This window comes from Oncorhynchus gorbuscha, linkage group LG23 (genome assembly GCF_021184085.1).
Source record: "Oncorhynchus gorbuscha isolate QuinsamMale2020 ecotype Even-year linkage group LG23, OgorEven_v1.0, whole genome shotgun sequence".
NCBI classification, from domain to species: Eukaryota; Metazoa; Chordata; class Actinopteri; order Salmoniformes; family Salmonidae; genus Oncorhynchus; species Oncorhynchus gorbuscha.
In genome coordinates this window covers 32669632-32691920 of record NC_060195.1, presented here as the reverse complement: position 1 = coordinate 32691920, position 22289 = coordinate 32669632, and the positions used below count along the sequence as shown (strand labels likewise).

The 22289-nt window shown below is 44.1% G+C and overlaps 1 protein-coding gene across 3 annotated transcripts in view; it reads right to left on the bottom strand.

Moving 5' to 3' along the window:
• LOC124011302 (dystrophin-related protein 2-like) overlaps nt 1-22289 on the bottom strand; it is a 281037-nt gene that overhangs the window by 121834 nt on the left and 136914 nt on the right. For 2 of the 3 annotated variants that reach the window (XM_046324529.1, XM_046324530.1), the window contains one exon: nt 3097-3274. In XM_046324529.1, the coding sequence (XP_046180485.1) occupies nt 3097-3143 (47 nt within the window). In that variant the 5' untranslated portion in view covers nt 3144-3274. Of the gene's footprint in view, nt 1-3096; nt 3275-11226; nt 11889-22289 lie in introns of those variants that run through there. The other variant, XM_046324528.1, reaches the window with a different exon arrangement.

Genomic DNA, 22289 nt, shown 5'->3' with positions numbered 1-22289 from the left:
GAAGTGTCAGTCCAAAATCTAGGAGGAAAAAAAATTCAGGAAATATATATTTTTACACATATTTAACAAAACTACCTTCATACTTCCATTAGTTTAAAAAAATCCAGTACTGGTGTCACGTTCTGACCTTAGTTCTTTTATTATGTCTTCACTCCGGAGCTGCCGGAGTCTCCCGCCTGTCCAGTGCTGCGGTAATCTCCTGTCCATCCAGTGCTGCCGGAATCTCCAGTCCATTCGGGACCCTGGGCTTGGGTCCCCAGTCCGAAGTCGGCGGCGAGGGTCGCCGCGTTAAAGAGGCCACGGAGGCGGGTAAAGAGGCGGAGAAGGACTATGGTGGAGTGGGGTCCACGTCCCGCACCAGAGCCACCACCGCAGACAGACACCCACCCAGACCCTCCCCTATAGGTTCAGGTTTTGGGGGGGGGGGTACTTCTTTTATTATGACTTTGTTTTAGTATGGTCAGGGTGTGAGTTGGGTGGGTTGTCTATGTTACTTTTTCTATGTTTTGGGATTTCTGTGTTTGGCCTGGTATGGTTCTCAATCAGAGGCAGCTGTTTATCGTTGTCCCTGATTGAGAACCATATTTAGGTAGCCTGGTTTCACTTTTGAGTTGTTTGTGATTATTTTCCTGTTTAGTGTTTTTTTGTCATTCACCTTACGGGACTGTTCGTTGGTCGTTTCTTTTTTTGTTCAAGTGTTCCATTACTCAATTAAATGATATGAACACTTATTACGCTGCGCATTGGTCCTCCAATCCTTCTTACTACTCCACCTCGTCAGCCGTTACAACTGGTTACCTTCAGACGGGTCCCGTGACGCTAGTTTGTAAGTCAAATCGTTCGGACACTACAGGCGTTTTTTGTGAAAAGACCGATTTTCTCATGGTCTGACAAACACCCCTCTAGCTCTGCCACCTATTACCACAGATGAAGGAAGTAAGACACTGGCGGATGCGAAGAATTGAGACGCATCCAATGCAAAAAGAACGGATATCTCGAGCCTAAACTGACCGATTTTGATGGGGATTGTTTTGTTGTGTAACTTAGATTGACTCTAAGGAGCTAATGTGTAGCAGTCGTAGTTCATCTGATCTATACCTGTTTAATCAACGTGCCTGAGGATGTGAAGTGTTTTCCCATTCACATCTATAATCATTTAGAGTTCATTATGCCACATTATGCATACAGAATATTTATCATATGGAGCTGTGGCTTCACTGATTGGAGTCTTAATCATGACACACCTCAAGCAAACAACCATCGCCTCGGTAACTGTATAATAAACAGAACACCAATAACAGACTACTCCGTCTAGTCCTTAGACTCTCTTTTGTTGAAAAAATATATAATTACCTCTACTGGTGTGACACACTGAAGAAAAAATATATATATATTAATGTCGACCTTCAGATTCTATGAATTACCAGGCTTGCTGATGTGGGACTAAGACTTATCAACGTGTTTCAATGCATTGAGCATTCACAAGTAAGTGAGAAATAGCTTACACAGCTAGCCTATACAGGACAATGGTGCTAGGCAGTAGCAGTAGATTAGGGGTTGTAGTGTGGTTTCTATGGTGACAAGCAGGAGCAGGAGAAGCAAGAGAAGCCTTGGCCAGCCTTTAGCTCCTCCTCCTCCTCCTACCTCTGCCATTGGAATAGAAGTTCCACCACAACATATCCATCAAAACCTGACAAGCCTTTAGATAAACCAACCTCCAGTTGTCCAGGAGTTGGCACTCAGTCCTGTACACATCTCTCAGGGACATCTCTTAGCACTCGCTCTCCACTCCTTTAAAGACATGACCGTAGTGATCTGTCTCTCTCTCACTCGCTCTCTCTCGCTGTGGGCCAAATGATGTCAGAAGGGGTTGTGTGTGTGTGTGTGTGTGTGTGTGTGTGTGTGTGTGTGTGTGTGTGTGTGTGTGTGTGTGTGTGTGTGTGTGTGTGTGTGTGTGTGTGTGTGTGTGTGTGTGTGTGTGTGTGTGTGTGTGTGTGTGTGTGTGTGTGTGTGTGTGTGTGTGTGTGTGTGTGTGTGTGTGTGTGTGTGTGTGTGGTGTGTGCCTGTATGCGTGCGTGCGTATGAGTGATCTCATTACAAAACGCTGCAGGGGGAACTGTCTTAACGAATATCCCCACATGTCCCTGCTGGAAGCACCAGGATGATGAGGGTCAAGTAAGTCATTAAAGAGGCCAATCCTGTAAATAGGATGCCAGCTGAATTAAAGTCATACCAATGACATGCCAAGCTTGGGCGCCTTCCAATTAGTCATCAAAGCAGTACTACAGTTGTTCCTAATTGTTTTGCAGATGCAGACCTCAGTATTAACCCAGATATTATTAATAACGAATAGGCTCACTTGGAGATGTGTCTGCGAATATTTCATTACGTGACAGCACTTTATTGAGACAATGTTTTTCTAATTGTGGGAACAGCAGTGAACAAATCAGAGCAACAGCTTAGAAATGCTGGTACACAGAGGATAGTAGAAGTATCAACACTGCACAAACATCGGAGCATGAAAGAGTGGCTGGAAGACGCTTGTTTGCACAGCATGTTTCAAAACCCGACATTGTGACAGCAGGGTTTTGAAACGTTGTGTGTTTTCTTGAAATTATTCTGTTGATACTCTCCCACTGCCTAAAGTAAATTGTATTTTAATCACATTGAAATGTAGTGTATATCACACTCCCATTGAAACCCAGTATACAGTATAACACATGCATACTATTGAAACCCAATTTAAAACACATCCTACCCTCATCGAAACCCAATTTAAAACATATCCTACCCTCATCGAAACCCAATTTAAAACACATCCTACCCTCATCGAAACCCAATTTAAAACACATCCTACCTCCATTCAAACCCAATTTAAAACACATCCTACCTCCATTCAAACCTAATTTAAAACACATCCTACCCTCATCGAAACCCAATTTAAAACATATCCAACCTCCATTGAAACCAAATTTAAAACACATCCTATACCCATAAAAGACACTCCCATTGAAACACATGTATAAAACTCCCATTGAAACTCAATGTGAAGGAGAATCCTAACCCCATTGAACCCCATTGTAAGCAACGTCTTACCGGATGTTGTGGGACTTGCGTTTGATCTCGTTCCAGCAGAGATTCATGTCTCCAGATGTGTGGTGCCCTCCCAGCCTGCTACACTTCGTCCCCACCACTCCGTCCTCCTGCCCCTCAGCATCCACCGTGGACTGGCAGGGCACACAGTGGCATCCCGGCCACCCTGGTCGCCCCGCAGCTACACACAAGCACACAGAACACACACATTAGTCTATTTTAATTTTTTATTTAACCTTTATTTAACCAGCTAGTTGAGAACAAGTTCTCATTTACAATTGCGACCTGGCCAAGAAAGCAAAGCAGTTCGACACATACAACAACACACAGTTACACATGGAATAAACAAACATACAGTCAATAATACAGTAGAAAAAAGTGTATATATATGTATATATGTATGTATATATATAGGCAATAAAATAGCCCATAGTGGCAAGGTAATTACGATATAGCAATTAAACACTGGAATGGTAGATGTGCAGAAGATGAATGTGCAAGTAGAGATACTGGGGTGCAAAGGAGCTAAATTTAAAAATAAATACAGTATGGGGATGAGGTAGTTGGTTGGGCTATTTACAGATGGGCTATGTACAGGTGCAGTGATCTGTGAGCTGCTCTGACAGCTGGTGCTTGAAGTTAGTGAGGGAGATAAGAGTTTCCAGGTTCAGCAATTTTTGCAGTTTGTTCCAGTCATTGGTAGCAGACAACTGGAAGGAGAGGCGGCCAAAGGAGGAATTGGCTTTGGGGGTGACCAGTGAAATATACCTGTTGGAGCGCGTGCTGCAGGTGGGTGCTGCTATGGTGACCAGTGAGCTGAGATAAGGCTGGGCTTTACCTAGCAAAGACATGTAGATGACCTAGAGCCAGTGGGTTTGAAGATGAGTATGAAGCGAGGGCCAGCCAACAAGAGCGTACAGGTCGCAGTGGTGGGTAGTATATGAGGCTTTGGTGACGAAACAGATGCCACTGTGATAGACTGCATCGAATTTGTTGAGGAGAGTGTTGGAGGCTATTTTGTAGATGACATCGCCGAAATCGAGGATCGGTAGGATGGTCAGTTTTACGAGGATATGTTTGGCAGCATGAGTAAATGATGCTTTGTTGCGAAATAGGAAGCCAATTATAGATTTAATTTTGGATTGGAGATGCTTAGTGTTGGTCTGGAAGGGGAGTTTACAGTCTTACCAGAAACCTAGGTATTTGTAGTTGTCCACGTATTCTAGGTTAGAACCGTCCAGAGTAGTGATCCTGGACGGGCAGGCAGGTGCGGGCAGCGATTGGTTGAAGAGCATGCAATTAGTTTTACTTCAACTTAAGAGCAATTGGAGGCCACGGAAGGCGTGTTGTATGGCATTGAAGCTTGTCTGGAAGTTAGTTAGCACAGTGTCCAAAGAAGGACCAGAAGTATACAGAATGGTTTAGTCTGCGTAGAGGTGGATCAGAGAATCACCAGCAGCAAGAGCGACATCATTGATGTATACAGAGAAGAGAGTCAGCCCGAGAATTGAACCCTGTGGCACCCCCATTGAGACTCCCAGAGGTCCGGACAACAGGCCCTCCAATTTGACACACTGAATTCTATCAGAGAAGTAGTTGGTGAACCAGTCGAGGCAGTCATTTGAGAAGCCAAGGCTGTTGAGTCTGCCGATAAGAATGTGGTGATTGAAAGAGTCGAAAGCCTTGGCCAGGTCGATGAATACGGCTACACAGTATTGTCTCTTATCAATGGCAGTTATGATATCGTTTAGGACCTTGAGTGTGGCTGAGGTGCATACATGACCAGCTCGGGAAGCCAGATTGCATAGCAGAGAAGGTACGGTGGGATTCTAAATGGTTGGTGATCTGTTTGTTAACTTGGCTTTCGAAGACCTTAGAAAGGCAGGGTAGGATAGATATAGGTCTGTAGCAGTTTGAAAAGGGGGATGACCGCGGAAGCTTTCCAATCTTTGGGGATCTCAGACGATATGAAAGAGAGGTTGAACAGGCTAGTAATAGGGGTTGCAACAATTTTGGCAGATAATTGTAGAAAGAGAGGGTCCAGATTGTCTAGCCTGGCTGATTTGTAGGGGTCCAGATTTTGCAGCTCTTACAGAATATCAGCTATCTGGATTTGGGTGACGGATAAATGGGGGAAGCTTAGGCGAGTTGCTGTGGGGTTGCAGTGCAGTTGACAGGGGTAGGGGTAGCCAGGTGGAAAGCATGGCCAGCAGTAGAAAAATAATTATTGAAATTCTCCATTATTGTGGATTTATCGGTGGTGACAGTATTTCTATAACTTCAATAGCTTCTATAACATTGCATCGTAACATATAATCACATCGTATTATATCATATGCAGGGTTGGGGTCATGAAGAAAATTGGAATTGAAATGTTTGTGTACTTCCTTAATTGACTGGAATTTAAGTTAAATCGACTCCAACCCTGATCACATGTACATTCATAAATGGGGCACTGCGTTTTATCTGAACATTGTGACCTAACCAAGAGAAATTCAAAGCCCTACTCTTAGACACGTCTACACTGTGATGTGTGAACCAATACACTTTGTCAGGTTTGTGATGGCATCAGTTTAGGCAAGTGATGAGAGAGTGTTTGTAGGGTCGTGACATCTCTTCTGTCTGGCCACTGAGCTGTCAGGGAGCTTCCTCTTCATCTCCAATCAAGTCTAATCATCTTCCCCTCTAGGAGGTCACTGCATATACCTTCACTGCAGCCTGCACTAAATTACTATTGCCCCGTAGCACTCACATCTGTAGCCATGAAATGCTTTGAAAGGCTGGTCATGGCTCACATCATCGCCATCAACCCAAAAACCCTGGACCCACTCCAATCCGCATACCGCCCCAACAGATCCACAGATGATGCAATCTCTATTGAACTCAACAGTGCCCCTTCCCACTTGGACAAGAGGAACACCTACTGACTAAAAAGTATTTAGTCAGCCACCAATTGTGCCAGTTCTCCCACTTAAAAAGATGAGAGAGGCCTGTAATTTTCATCAAAGGTACACTTCAACTATGACAGACAAAATGAGAAAAAAAAATCCAAAAAATCACATTGTAGGATTTTTAATACATTTATTTGCAAAATATGGTGGAAAATAAGTATTTGGTCAATAACAAAAGTTTATCTCAATACTTTGTTATATACCCTTTGTTGGCAATGACAGAGGTCAAACGTTTTCTGTAAGTCTTCACAGGGTTTTCACACACTGTTGCTGGTATTTTGTCCCATTCCTCAATGCAGATCTCCTCTAGAGCAGTGATGTTTTGGGGCTGTTGCTGGGTAACATGGACTTTCAACTCCCTCCAGAGATTTTCTATGGGGTCGAGATCTGGAGACTGGCTAGGCCACTCCAGGACCTTGAAATGCTTCTTACGAAGCCATTCCTTCGTTGCCCGGGCGGTGTGTTTGGGATCATTGTCATGCTGAAAGACCAAGCCACGTTTCATCTTCAATGCCCTTGCTGATGGAAGGAGGTTTTCACTCAAAATCTCACGATACATGGCCCCATTCATTCTTTCCTTTACACGGATCAGTCACCCTGATCCCTTTGCAGACAAACATCCCCAAAGCATGATGTTTCCACCCCCATGCTTCACAGTAGGTATGGTGTTCTTTGGATGCAACTCAGCATTCTTTGTCCTCCAAACACGACTAGTTGAGTTTTTACCAAAAAGTTATATTTTGGTTTCATCTGACCATATGACATTATCCCAATCCTCTTCTGGATCATCCAAATGCTCTCTAGCAAACTTCAGACGGGCCTGGATATGTACTGGCTTAAACAGGGGGACACGTCTGGCACTGCAGGATTTGAGTCCCTGGCAGCGTAGTGTGTTACTGATGGTAGGCTTTGTTACTTTGGTCCCAGCTCTCTGCAGGTCATTCACTAGGTCCCCCTGTGTGGTTTGGGGATTTTTGCTCACCGTTCTTGTGATCATTTTGACCCCACAGGGTGAGATCTTGTGTGGAGCCCCAGATCGAGGGAGATTATCAGTGGTCTTGTACGTCTTCCATTTCCTAATAATTGCTCTCACAGTTGATTTCTTCAAACCAAGCTGCTTACCTATTGCAGATTGTCTTCCCAGCCTGGTGCAGGTCTACAATTTTGTTTCTGGTGTCCTTTGACAGCTCTTTGGTCTTGGCCATAGTGGAGTTTGGAGTGTGACTGTTTGAGGTTGTGGACAGGTGTCTTTTATACTGATAACAAGTTCAAACAGGTGCCATTAATACAGGTAACGAGTGGAGGACAGAGGAGCCTCTAAAAGAAGAAGTTACAGGTCTGTTAGAGCCAGAAATTTGTTTGCAGGTGACCAAATACTTATTTTCCACCATAATTTGCAAATAAATTCATTCAAAATCCTACAATGTGATTTTCTGGATTTTTTCCCCTCATTTTGTCTGTCATAGTTGAAGTGTACCTATGATGAAAATTACAGGCCTCTCTCATCTTTTTAAGTGGGAGAACTTGCACAATTGGTGGCTGACTAAATATTTTTTTGCCCCACTGTATGGGGTTCAACAACATAGTGGACTCTAAGCTCATCCCTAAACTAAGGGCCCTGCGATTAAACACCTCCCTCTGCAACTGGATCCTCAACTTCCTAACGGGCTGCCCAAAGGTGGTAAGGATAGGCAACAACACATCCGCAATGCTGACCCTCAACACGGGGACCCCTCAGGGGTGCATGCTTAGTCCCCTCCTGTACTCACAGTTCACCCACGACTGTGTGGCCATCATTAAGTTTGCAGACCACACGACGGTGGTAGGCCTGTTCACCGACAATGATGCGACAGCCTACATGGAGGAGATCAGAGAGTTGGCAGTGTAGTGCCAGGACAACAACCTCTCCCTCAACGTCAAAAGGGCTAAGGAGCTGATCGTGGACTACAGGAAATGGGCTGTTGTGGAACAGGTTGAGAGCTTCAAGTTCCTCAGTCTCCACATCCTTAAGGAACTATCAGTTGGTAGGAACTATCATGGTCCCGGGACTACCCACATTAACACAGCTTTGGATGTCTGCTAAATGGCATATATTATTATTATTAACTATCATGGTCCACACATTAACACAGTTGTGAAGAGCGCACAACAACGCCTCTTTCCCCGTAAGAGAAAATAGTTATACATGGAACTGAAAAGGATTCTACTGGTACTAAAAAAGGTTCTCCAATGGGGACAGACAAACATCCCTTTTGGAACCCTATTTTCTAAGAGTTTAAGCATATATCACCCTCCCCCTCTCTCTCCTTCTCTCTCTATCTGCTTGCCTCTCATTATTGAGACAGCCCTCTGTTTGTTCAAGGGCAATTTCTCAATTTTGTATGAATCAGCATCTCTCTCTCCCTCATCCTCTGTATAATCCACTGGCTGGATGATTAATCCTCTCTGTTCATGGTTCTTCAGTTATGTGGATAGGAGCTCAGATACTGTTAATACCTACAAGCCACACAGGCTCACTGGAACTCCAGCTATTAAACATATTAAAATCACCAGCAGCAATGAGCAGCCAACAGGACCTTTTCCCCAGCTTAGCCTAATATCGCTGAGCAATTATGACTGCACAGACGGACCGTAATAACACACAACACAGCGATATGAAGCGGAGTGACCATGTTCTGTTTGTTTACTTGATGGCAAATTGAGCTGAATCAACAGGAAGGCCATCAACGACAGCAGTAGCGGTGGAACTGCGCCCCTGTTTATAGCTTTGACTGAGGAAGGCGTTTTTTCCAACCATGCGAAGGGGAGCCTTGTGTTAGTGATGCCAGAACACTGGGCAGGCCTGGGCTATCTTCCTTCCTCTCCTCTCTGTGTCCAGTCCGGAGACAAGCACTGGCATCAGTACTGGCAACTGCGTCAGGCAGGACCACCAGCATCGGACCAGCATACTCATGCATACACAAGAGTGATGCACACATACACACAAACCATTGAAAATCATTGACACACACACAAACACTATACATTCCCCAACGCACTTCCCCAACACACAGAGTAATTCAACGACACATACCATCAACTCATGTTTCACAGATGGACACATGAGTTTCATATGCTGTACAGGTCCATCTCTGGACATGTATTATTGACGAGTGTGGTATCTGATAATCGCTGAAGCACTCTCCCATTTTCCCAAGAGGGCTGAGCCTGTGTGGGGAGCACTGAGGTTTACCGGTAAGCTCTTCACTTCGTGCTGCAGCACTAGGCTGTATTTATTTAGTTTCTTTGGCAAGGATTCTCGCCTAGACTGAATTGAATAAAAACACCAAGGTGTCTTCAAAGAAATACACCACCTCCTCAAAACCTAGCTGATCAACACAATTCATTGTGAAATACTAATTACTTACTTAATTACTTATTAGAAATTTGTGACAGGGACCGTCATCTTTTGTGTGTATTACACAATTTTCTTCACAGCTCATTTTTGTGTGTATTACACAATTTTCTTCACAGCTCATTTTTGTGTGTATTACACAATTTTCTTCACAGCTCATTTTTGTGTGTATTACACAATTTTCTTCACAGCTCATTTTTGTGTGTATTAGACAATTTAATTTCTTCATAACGCATTAGTGTACTGTACATTACACACATTTCTATTTGTTGTGGTTAATGTTAGCTAGGTGGGGATTAAGGTTATGGTTAGGTTTAAGGGTTAAGGGTTAGGTAATAAGCTAGTTAAAGTAACATGCTAGCTTAAGGGTTATGGTTAGGATTAGGGTGAGCTAACATGCTACCAAAGTAGTTAAAAAGTAATAAGTTGTTGTAAAGTTGCTAATTAGCAAAACGTACTTCAAACACACAACAATTGGGTTACTAAACAGTCAAGTTATAAGCACACCCATCCTCCCCAACCAACCACCCTCCTTTTGTCTTAAGTAACCTAATTATTGTACTTTAATATATTTGCATCAATTGACCATGTCTTTCTGAAACATACTCAAAAGCTTTCGAGTATTGTCATGGAAATTCAGTACTGAGAGATTTGGTAATTTCTTCAAACAATCATCTTTATTTAATATTGATTAATTATTGCAATAGTGAGGCTGGTCGACCCCCCACCCTTGAGTGTTGGACAGAGTAACCTAACCTTCACACAAATGCAGAGTACTTTATATAGCTGACACTAACACTGTTCAGCCATGGTTGATTCAACCACCCTTATGCAGACCAAGGAGCATCATAAACCACTCTGGGTTCATCCTGTCGTTATTTTTTATTATTGGGGCAGCAGGTAGCCTAGTGATTAGAGTGTTGGGCCAGTACCCGAAAGGTTGCTAGATCGAATCCCCGAGCTGACAAGAATCTGTCATTCTGCCCCTGAACAAGGCAGTTAACCCATTGTTCCTAGGGCATCATTGTAAATAAGAATTTGTTCTTAGCTGACTTGCCTAGTTAAATAAAGGTTAAATTTTTTTTATAATAATTGCAAGAGGGTTGTTCTCTTAACCCCTCCCTGGCTTAGATTTCCAGATGAAAGGATGATTTAGAGACCATTAGGACTTACATTTACATTTACATTTAAGTCATTTAGCAGACGCTCTTATCCAGAGCGACTTACAAATTCTAAACTCCACCTGGCTCTCTCGATCTCAGTTACACCCACCACATCTTGTTTATATAATGCAGTCTTTAACTCATTTGTCAGCTCAAGCCATCTCCAGTGACCATACACCCAGATTAGCTACAGGGAACTAGAGTGGAGCCCATGAAAACACAGAATTAAACAGAACACAAATGCCCTATTTGCTAAGTATTAATTGCTAACTATTAATATCAAACAAACCAGGTAAATATGTCATTTTCCTATCACAGTATTTTCCCCAGATGAGAAATTAATCAGATCAATGACAATCCAAGATAAGATAAACAGCTTTACCTCATCTCCCAGACAGACGACAACTGTTCAACTACGCAGATAAAACTGCCAGCTGATCAAAGAAGTGACAGTAGTTCTAACTTCCTTCTGTACGCGTACATACAACACCCTGATAATAATCTCCAGGTATCAACACCACCACTTTTCTCAGATCAGTCTCTCTGACAAGCAGCAATACAGTATCTACACTACTTCACTCTCATTATGAAACCATAACAGAGAGTTGACAGTTACCGTGCTTACCTTGATATATTAGAATCCCAACCGAGAGAATCCCTCCAGGAGCTACAGCAGTGCTACGATAGTGTTCCTCTCACACTGAAGTTCGAGTGATTTTAAGAGGGGTTCCTCACTATTCCCAGAGTGACATTTGTCCTGTCTACAGGCTGCAGAGAATGGAGAGAATGCTGTGATGACTGGTGATGAGGGTGTGGTGGGGACACGCAGAGAGACAGAGGCTCCCTCTCCGGTCAATGAACTTATTGTCACTGCACATTCCTCATCACACCAACCTGTTCCTCTACTCCTACCCACTGGCACTGGAAAAGGCCATCTGCCCAGGGTCCAGCCGGTCAATGCCCTTCAGTGACATACAGGCTACAGCAGTGGTTCCCAAAAGGTTTTGTTCTGTGGTCTATCAAAAGCTTTTAGGAATTTCCCTTTGGCCCTTCAAGATGAACAGCGAAGGGAGCCTATTGACATCACTGCCGAAACAACACACTCTCCTCTTTGGAGAAGAAACAATGGGCTGGAGCTCTCACATGGGTTCAACTGCATAGCTGCTTGAGATTGGGTATGTACTCTCCTCCTTCCTCTCCTTCCAGAACAGAGAAAGTGACTGGATAGCTACTTGAGATTGGGTATGTACTCTCCTCCTTCCTCTCCTTCCAGAACAGAGAAAGTGACTGGATAGCTGCTTGAGATTGGGTATGTACTCTCCTCCTTCCTCTCCTTCCAGAACAGAGAAAGTGACTGGATAGCTGCTTGAGATTGGGTATGTACTCTCCTCCTTCCTCTCCTTCCAGAACAGAGAAAGTGACTGGCAAAGGCACCATCAGAAGACTAATGCCATAATCCAGTCTTAAACCAGTAGAAAGGGCTGTGAACCACCAATGGGTCCTGATCCACCATCTGGGAATAAGGAAGAACTGACCACCATGCAACAACACACAGGGCTGAGCAACACACACAGTGACACCCAGAACAAATCTCCCTCGCACCACAGCCAGTTTCCACTGGGTAGTGGCTTAAGACTCTGTGGCTGCGGATTTGTGACACAGTTTAATAACACAACTTTGGCTAGGACAACTAAATGTCAGGCCAACACAGAGTTAGAGAATGGGCTTCCAGGGGGTACAGTTTGTGGGGGGGATACAGTGTATGTGTGTGTGTGTCCATGTCTGTAGCAGCTGCCTGATGGGGGTTAGCGGTGCCATTACCCCCTTCTCTACTGGCCTGTACCCCACATCCCCGCCAACGGCCACCAGTTTAACTAACCGAGTCGTCAAGAGAAAACACAGCAGCCATAGAGCTTACTGAATCCAATGCTGCTCACACAGGACAGAGGAGAGAGGGACGAGAGAGGAGAGAGAGAGACGCTCGCACATGCTAACACACGCACACACAAAAGTACACAAACATGCTCACACACGCACATAGGCACACACACAAAGTAGGTGCCCACAGGGCACAGGCTGTCAAAATTGAGATATTCCCCCTGAAAGTGACAGCAGCCCTCCCAGCTCTGACTGGTCCTTGGATGTGATTTGTGACGCGGGCCACCAAGAAGAGCAGTCAGGAGAGAGGAAATGTTCCCCCACCCCCCTCCTACTCCTCCACCTCCACTCTCCCACCAAAAGATTTTACCCTCCAGTCTCAACTGTGATCCTTCCAACACTATTTCAATGACAAGTTTATGGGCGCTCTGCCCTTGCTGCGTTGGTTACTGAAGAGCTCTGCATTATGAAATTAGACTCCCATTGGCATTAGCAGTCATTATCCCCTATTTAAGGCTGTCTGACTGCCTGGCAATGCAGAAGAGATGTTATTGAAGCACTTTCACCCAACACTCTTCTCAATGCGTCGTTAACATCAGGTGAACATGTTTTATTCATATACAGTATCTGTGTGCTAAGCTCTGTGAAGTGCTGGAGGGGCAGCAGTCAAACGTCAACTGACTATGTGATGACTGTGTGTGTGTATGTGTGTGTGTGTGTGTGTGTGTGTGTGTGTGTGTGTGTGTGTGTGTGTGTGTGTGTGTGTGTGTGTGTGTGTGTGTGTGTGTGTGTGTGTGTGTGTGTGTGTGTGTGTGTGTGTGTGTGTGTGTGTGTGTGTGTGTGTGTGTGTGTGTGTGTGTGTGTGTGTGTGTGTGTGTGTGTGTGTGTGTGTGTGTGTGTGTGTGTGTGTGTGTGTGTGTGTGTGTCTTTGTGTGTGACCTTTGCCCCTGCCCTCTCCCCACAGGTTCCCACTTCAGTGGTGACTTTCAGGGGCTGGAAGGGGCTGGAGGGCCATTCATTTTGTTGGAGGTCCACAAGGACCCACAGTGTGGAGTGTGGAGTCTCTCCAGCAAAGAGCCCCTCTGGCCTCACTCCTCCTCCACTCTTAGCCCCCTGGCATAGGGTAGCTGTACTGTAACTGTCACTAGTAAGTCCCAATGGAGATTCATTTGTGATCTATGCTTTCACTCGGTAAATATATCAAGGTCTATCTCATAACGACTCAACATCACCTTATGAACCCAATAGAGCTAAGTAAGCTCAATGATACATGACAGCGTTCATCACAATATCCTCATACACTCTGAGTGTACAAAACATTAGAAATATTGAGTTGCACCCCCATTTGCCCTCAGAACAGTCTCAATTTGCCAAGGCATGGACTGCACAAGGTGTCGAAAGTGTTCCACAGGGATCCTTCTTCAACCTGTCTCCTCCCCTTCATCTGTGTGTATGTATGTATGTATGTACGTACAGTGGGGCGGAAAAAAAGTATTTAGTCAGCCACCAATTGTGCAAGTTCTCCCACTTAAAAAGATGAGAGAGGCCTGTAATTTTCATCATATGTACACTTCAACTATGACAGACAAAATGAGGGGGAAAAATCCAGAAAATCACATTGTAGGATTTTCTTATGAATTTATTTGCAAATTATGGTGGAAAATAAGTATTTGGTCAATAACAAAAATATCTCAATACTTTGTTATATACCCTTTGTTGGCAATGACAGAGGTCAAACGTTTTCTGTAAGTCTTCACAAGGTTTTCATAAACTGTTGCTGGTATTTTGGCCCATTCCTCCATGCAGATCTCCTCTAGAGCAGTGATGTTTTGGGGCTGTTGCTGGGCAACACTGACTTTCAACTCCCTCAAAATCTCACGATACATAGCCCCATTCATTATTTCCTTTACATGGATCCTTTACACGGGTCGTCCTGGTCCCTTTGCAGAAATACAGCCCCAAAGCATGATGTTTCCACCCCCATGATTCACAGTAGGTATGGTGTTATTTGGATGCAACTCAGCATTCTTTGTCCTCCAAACACGATGAGTTGAGTTTTTACCAAAAGGTTATATTTGGGTTTCATCTGACATTCTCCCAATCTTCTTCTGGATCATCCATAGGCTCTCTAGCAAACTTCAGATGGGCCTGGACATGTACTGGCTTAGGCAGGGGGACACGTCTGGCACTGCAGGATTTGAGTCCCTGGCGGCATAGTGTGTTACTGATGGTAGGCTTTGTTACTTTGGTCCCAGCTCTCTGCAGGTCATTCACTAGGTCCCCCCGTGTTGTTCTGGGACTTTTGCTCACCGTTCTTGTGATCATTTTGACCCCACGGGGTGAGATCTTGCGTGGAGCCCCAGATCGAGGGAGATTATCAGTGGTCTTGTATGTCTTCCATTTCCTAATAATTGCTCCCACAGTTGATTTCTTCAAACCAAGCTGCTTACCTATTGCAGATTCAGTCTTCCCAGCCTGGTGCAGGTCTACAATTTTGTTTCTGGTGTCCTTTGACAGCTCTTTGGTCTTGGCCATAGTGGAGTTTGGAGTGTGACTGTTTGAGGTTGTGGACAGGTGTCTTTTATACTGATAACAAGTTCAAACAGGTGCCATTAATACAGGTAACGAGTGGAGGACAGAGGAGCCTCTTCAAGAAGAAGTTACAGGTCTGTTAGAGCCAGAAATCTTGCTTGTTTGTAGGTGACCAAATATTTATTTTACACCATAATTTGCAAATAAATTCATTACAAATCCTACAAGGTGATTTTCTGGATTTTTTTTCTCATTTTGTCTGTCATAGTTGAAGTGTACCTATGATGAAAATTACAGGCCTCTCTCATCTTTTTAAGTGGGAGAACTTGCACAATTGGTGGCTGACTAAATACTTTCCCCCCCCACTGTATGTATGTGTGTGTGTTTGTGTGTGCCTGCCTGTGTGTGTGGGTGTATCTGCCTGCCTGTTTGTATTCGGGGGAGATCTCACACGGAATGGAGGTGTTTTTACCGGGAACTAGATAAATGTGTGTGTGTGTGTGTGTGTGTGTGTGCCTTAGCCCATAACATTATCGTCCGTGTGTGTTCCTGCATTCCACAGTGCTCATTTTCTAGTTGGAGATTGTAATTTATGGTGATGCCAGCCATACACTATGCAGTAAAACACTGGATACTTATGCAACTGTCAGAATGTGGGTCTGGGAAGATTCATGTAATCTTCTGTTTAATTATATTTATGACTAATGCAGTGAGCTGCTGTGGGTCTCTCTGCTGTCAAGCTGTGGAGATCTAATCTACAAAAGCTTCTTAATTGAGTCGTCGCCGCAATAAATGCACCAGTCGGATGAAAGCTTGTCGGTTAAGGATTGAGATGTCAGCTAAAGTGATATATCAAAGAGGAAAGGTACTGTAGTTCCTCCTCCAGGATTTGTGTACGATTAAATGCACTTTCTTCTCCATATGTAAGATCCTTCCCTGAGAGTGAATTGGTGATGTGATTCTAGAATATATATTGTTTTTCCTTTATTTAACTAGGCAAGTCATTTAAGAAAAAAATCTTATTTTCAATGACAGCCTAGGAACAGTGGTTTAACTTCCTTGTTCAGGGGAAAAATGTCAGCTCGGGGATTCGATCTTGCAACATTTCAGTTACTAGTCTAACGCTCTAACCACTAAGCTACTTGCCACCCCAATATCAACATCAAATTAAAACACAGTGAAAACCCTCAGGCTTAAAGCATTGCGGAAGAAAAATCACAAAACAAAATGATCGTATTTGTTAGCTCAAGTACAAGTGTAGAAGTAATTAATTTGGTGGATTAAAGTGCCTTTCTTAATTCAAAAGCAGATTGCTTCCTGAGTAAATGAGCTTTGGTGCACCTTGTGCACATTCAAATGATCACTGAGTGCAACACCGACCGTTGTGGAACTAAGTGGTGGAATCTGGGAGCAACGGAAGGCAGAAAATAAATCCAATTCCACTGAGGGTTCAATGAGTCACACACTGGGCAATATCCAATCTGCTAGGACTGAGAATTAGGTGCCCTGACAAAATCATTCTCCGAAGTGATATTTCCGTCAAAGGAAAACATGTTTTATCTATCAAAGTGCTATTAAGGTGCCGTGCAATACTCTCAGCCCTGCTGAAATGGCAGCACTGTGGATATAAAGTAGCGCGACAGGCAAAATAGTCTAATATGATTGGCAGCAATAGGATTAAAATAACATTTCAATCCATCTCTCAAACAGATTGTTACAGCCTCCCGCCTTGCCTTTCTAATAGAACCAGAACGCCTTTAGGGGATTAGTTGGAGGAATTAGACTATTCATCTCATTGGAGTTGACATGTGGGCCTAAGTCTCATTGTTGAAGTATTCAACATATTCATATTACATATTTCTTTTAAACATCAAAATGCATCAGACTAAAATAAGCTTTGAAGTGAGAAATATGGGTTCTCTGGGAAATTCGAAACTACTCTACAGTCACCCAGTAAATTCATGCACTCCTCTCATCTGAAATAACTGTTTTTCCACAACAAGTGTGCTCTCTGTTTAGACTTAATTCAAACTAAATTAATACAAATAAAAACATGCACCTCAGCTGCGTGTAAGCAAGTCTGATAAAAAAAAACTCTACCCTGCTGCTGCTACTTTCTAAGAGCCAGCCACGTGTGCTGAGGGAACACTTGATTCAGAAAATAGCTCATTTGCCAAACCCCAATTGAGATGATGGCTAATTAAGACGAGTTTGTCAACAAAGACTGTAAAGTGAAATGTTCAACACCGTACAATGCAAGCGCTGCACATCACAGACTTCCATTTTACAGCCCCAGCCCACCACACTGACCTAGCACTCCTTCTGCTTTTCTATAGGAGGTCCCTGCAATGTTTAGGCAAACAGCATATCGTGGTAATGTACCTAAAGAGCTGGTCTGCACACCGACATTAAACTTGAAAGATGAATAAGGAAGAAGAAGGAGAAGAAGAAGGAGGAAGGAGAAGAAGACGAAGGAGGTAGGAGAAGAAGAAGGAAAAAGGAGAAGAAGACGAAGAAGGTAGGAGAAGAAGACGAAGGAGGTAGGAGAAGAAGAAGGTGAAAGGCGAAGAAGAAGGAGGAAGGAGGAAGGAGAAGAAGGAGGAAGGAGAAGAAGGAAGGAGAAGAAGACGACGAAGAAGGTAGGAGGAAGAAGAAGAATGAGGAAGGAGAAGAAGAAGGAGGAAGGGGAAGAAGGAGGAAGGAGAAGAAGAAGAAGGAGGAAGGAGAAGAAGAAGGAAGGAGAAGAAGGAGGAAGGAGGAGGGAGATGAAGGAGGAAGGAGGAGAAGAAGAAGGAGGAAGGAGAAGAAGGAGGAAGGAGGAGAAGAAGAAGGAGGAAGGAGAAGAAGAAGAAGGAGGAAGGAGAAGGAGGAAGGAGGAGAAGAAGAAGGAAGGAGAAGAAGGAGGAAGGAGATGAAGAAGGAAGGAGAAGAAGAAGGAAGGAGATGAAGAAGGAGGAAGGAGATGAAGAAGGAAGGAGAAGAAGAAGAAGAAGGAAGCAGAAGAAGAAGGAAGCAGAAAAAGAAGGAGAAGAAGAAGGAAGCAGAAAAAGAAGGAGAAGAAGAAGGAAGCAGAAGAAGAAGTAAGCAGAAGAAGCTCCTCCGTTCTCTCCACTGGCTTCCAGTTGAAGCTCGCATCCGCTACAAGACCATGGTGCTTGCCTACGGAGCTGTGAGGGGAACGGCACCTCAGTACCTCCAGGCTCTGATCAGGCCCTACACCCAAACAAGGGCACTGCGTTCATCCACCTCTGGCCTGCTCGCCTCCCTACCACTGAGGAAGTACAGCTCCCGCTCAGCCCAGTCAAAACTGTTCGCTGCGCTGGCCCCCCAATGGTGGAACAAACTCCCTCACGACGCCAGGACAGTGGAGTCAATCACCACCTTCCGGAGACACCTGAAACCCCACCTCTTTAAGGAATACCTAGGATAGGATAAGTAATCCCTCTCACCCCCCCCCTTTAAGATTTAGATGCACTATTGTAAAGTGACTGTTCCACTGGATGTCATAAGGTGAATGCACCAATTTGTAAGTCGCTCTGGATAAGAGCGTCTGTTAAATGACTTAAATGTAAATGTAAATGTAAATGTAAATGTAAATGTAAATGTAAATGTAAGAAGAAGAAGGAGAAGAAGAAGGAAGCAGAAGAAGAAGAAGGAAGGAGAATAAGAAGGAAGCTGAAGAAGAAGGAAGGAGAAGAAGAAGGAAGCAGAAGAAGGAGGAAGGAGAAAAAGAGGAAGGTGTTAAGGCTTAATATTGATGCCGTTGCAGCAGACTATTGAGTACACAATAATAGATACCACATGTGCTAATGACGGATACCGTCACCCACAGAAATAAAAGTCACGGCTGCCAGCAGCTCTAATCAGTGAGAAAGTGATTTTAGTGGCTCACACACACAAGTTAGGCTCATTTGAAAGCTGGGAATCTCATTAAAGTGGAGACAAAGGACTTGTGACAGGGTCTGGTGTGACATTTGGCTCTCCACTCGCCGTCCACACTGGCAGGCCTGTCAGCCTTGTCACTTCGTATTTGCTGAGCCGGCCACAGAGATTGCGAGAGACAGGAAGGAGCCTGGTGACAGCTTGTTGTTAAGTAAAAAGCCAACCATGAATTATGAAAATGGGTGAGAATACTGCATTGAACTGCCCAGTCCATCATTAACTGACAAACAGTTATAAATGGTAGGATAAGTGGTACTGTGATGTACTGTACCTTGTACTGCGATGTACTGCACCTTGTACTGTGCCTTATACAGCAATGTACTGCACCTTGTACTGCGATGTACTGCACCTTGTACTGTGCCTTGTACAGCAATGTACTGCACCTTGTACTGCGATGTACTGCACCTTATACTGTGCCTTGTACAGCAATGTACTGTACCTTGTACTGCACCTTGTACTGTGCCTTGTACAGCAATGTACTGCACTTTGTACTGCAATGTACTGCACATTGTACTGTAATGCACCTTACTGAGCAATCCTACTGTACAGTATGTTCTGTTTCTAAAGAGAACAATGAACCACGTGTCGAGATGCAGTCCAAATCAGAAAGACGAGTGAAAGACCCAAAGTTTTCCTAGTTAGGTCAAATGGTGAAAAATAACTCCTGGCCTTAATCATGATAGAAGTTACTACAATTGGAAAATAAGACATGAAGAAACCACCAAGAAATCTGGTCGCATAAGGCAAAACATAACATTCTCATTGTCTTACAAACTCAATCTAATTAAGACTCATACTAATCTGATGTTCAAGAAAATAGGGTCGTGTCTGTTTTCCTCTAATTACCAGAAACGAGTGTAGTCACACAGAAAAAATGTTTACTATAATTATTTATGAAAGTCATGACAAGACATACAGAAAGGGAAAGAAAACAAGACGCAGACTGAGCGTAATTCAATGCACAAATCAAAGGAGTCGCATAAGAATATCAAAGCACCAATCACTTGAAGCCTTCGGTAACCCCAATAGAAAATCACACTCCAGAGCCTCCCGAGTGGGGCAGACCCTGGGTTCAGACCCGGGTTCATGCTCGGGCTGTGCCACAGCCGGTCGTTGCCAGAAGTCCCATAGGATGGTGCACAATTGGCCAAGGGTCATCCGGGTTAGAAGAGGGTTTGGCTGCGGGGCTTTAACTTGGCTCATCGCACACTAGCGACTCCTTGGGGTGGGCCGGCTGCCTGCAGGCTGACTCCGTTCGCCAGTTGAATGGTGTTTCCTCCGACACATTGGTGTGGCTGCCTTCCGGGTTAAGCTGGCGGGTGTTACAGAGCGCGGTTGGGCGGGACATGTTTCTGAGGATGCTTGACTCCACCTTCGTCTCTCCTGAGCCCATTGGGGAGTTGCAGCGATGAGACTAGTAAAGAATTGGGGAGAAAAAGGGGGAGAAAATAAAAAGTAATACACAAAAAGAACACAAAAAACACATTCACACTCCAGCATAATGTTCAAGGCCATGCCTGGGGTTGATTTTTTGTGCTTTAGGAAAAGGGTGAGATAGAAACAAATGACTCTTTCTTTCTATGTCATTAATTGTGTCTGTTTCAATGCACTAACGATATGCTAATGATGGAGGAGAGCTCATCCTCAGCATATCTCTGAGAACATATTAACATTAGCTGACTTCCTGTTACCCTCAGTTCAAAGTCTGGTAATTTGAAGACTTTTTCACAAAAGGGGTAAGGACCCCCAGACCCCTCTCCCTCTACTTGGCATGGGGCTACAGGTTTGGATGGTTGAGAGAAGTGTAGGCCTCCTCAACACATTCCTAAAAACACTGCCCTTTGGCACAGGGAGAGTAGGCAGCTAGATTGGACGGAAAGTGACATTTAATAACAGTTCTTTGGAAAAGGCATTCATTGTTGCCAGAGTTGAAGACACAGTTGTACACAGAGGGCGCTATTTTGGCCAGTCTCTAATAGAAATGTCCAAAATAAGGCATGAAAGCTTCCGTTAAATTGGTACACAGGACTAGGAAAGAGTGCAACGCAAGCACTAGCATGGAGGGAGGGCCTGTCATTAAGCAGAAGGAAAGCCAAAACACCAAAGAGAACACCAAACACCAAAGAGAAAGGGTAAAGCACCGTTTACAATAAGGTGCAGGTACATCATGGGAGAGTTTAATGGAAAGAGCCCACAGCCACAGCCTAAACACCATGCCGTTACAACAAAATTAGTCAGATGAACGGCAGTATTTTGTCTGGGGGGGAAACAGTTTTATGTAACCCCCAAAGAAAGGAAAAGTGGCAGAGAAATAGAACAAGAAGAAGTGAGAAAATGTGGACAGTTACTATGGCTACAGTGCCGTTATCTCATCATCTCCCTGTCATTATCCAACTCTGTATCGGACCTGTATGAAAATCACTCAGCTTATCCGCATCATTTGATGAGCTGCACATAACAAAATAAAGCTCATTGAGACACATACAGTGTCAGTACAAAGGTTATTGTATGAGGCAAACATTTACCTCCCACCAGACCAGTGGAGGCTGCTGAGGGGAGGACGGAACGGTGTGAATGGAATGGCATCAAACACATGGAAACCACGCGTTTCATGTATTTGATATCATCCCACTCATTCCACTCCAGCCATTACCACGAGCACATCCTACCCAGTTCAGGTGCCAACAACCTCCTGTGCACCAGATTATGGTGTTTTGGCAACGGAGTGGATCTGCTTTCTAACAATGGGAATACAGTGGCCCGTCAAGCTGTCTAGCTGCATTTACTAGTTTCCTCCAAGCAGTTTACTCTGCTCTGCCTGTCCCCCTTCATGCCAACTCATCCTGAAGTCAGAACAAGCACAGAGAGCACTGAGGTTAACACGAGCAGAGAGATCATAGAATAACCATGGCCTGCTTTTCCACCCAAACCCACAAGGAAACCAAAGGGACATGTTATTCACCCAGCTACTTTGATATTCATACGTTCAAACTGATGATTTCACCTAACACTGCAATACATTCCTGCTAGGAAGATTATTTCAGAAAAACACTTGAGCCTTCTGATGGCCTGAAAACAGAGGTTTTGGAATGAAGCGTTTGGTAATATATTGTAGCAAAAGTTGGTTAAAGCTGGTGTTGTTGCTGGGGCTCATGTCTCCAGGCGAGTCATCTCTTTGTGGGAGAGATAAAGAGGAGAGATAAGATGATTTTGATTAATGGCTCTTTGGCTATGGGATGCCACAGGCAATGCCTTTCATTGCAGGTCTTTCATTTGGAAAACCAGAAAGAGCACTGTGTTCCCTTCAACTTGGCCCACCTGCATCGCTACAGAGAA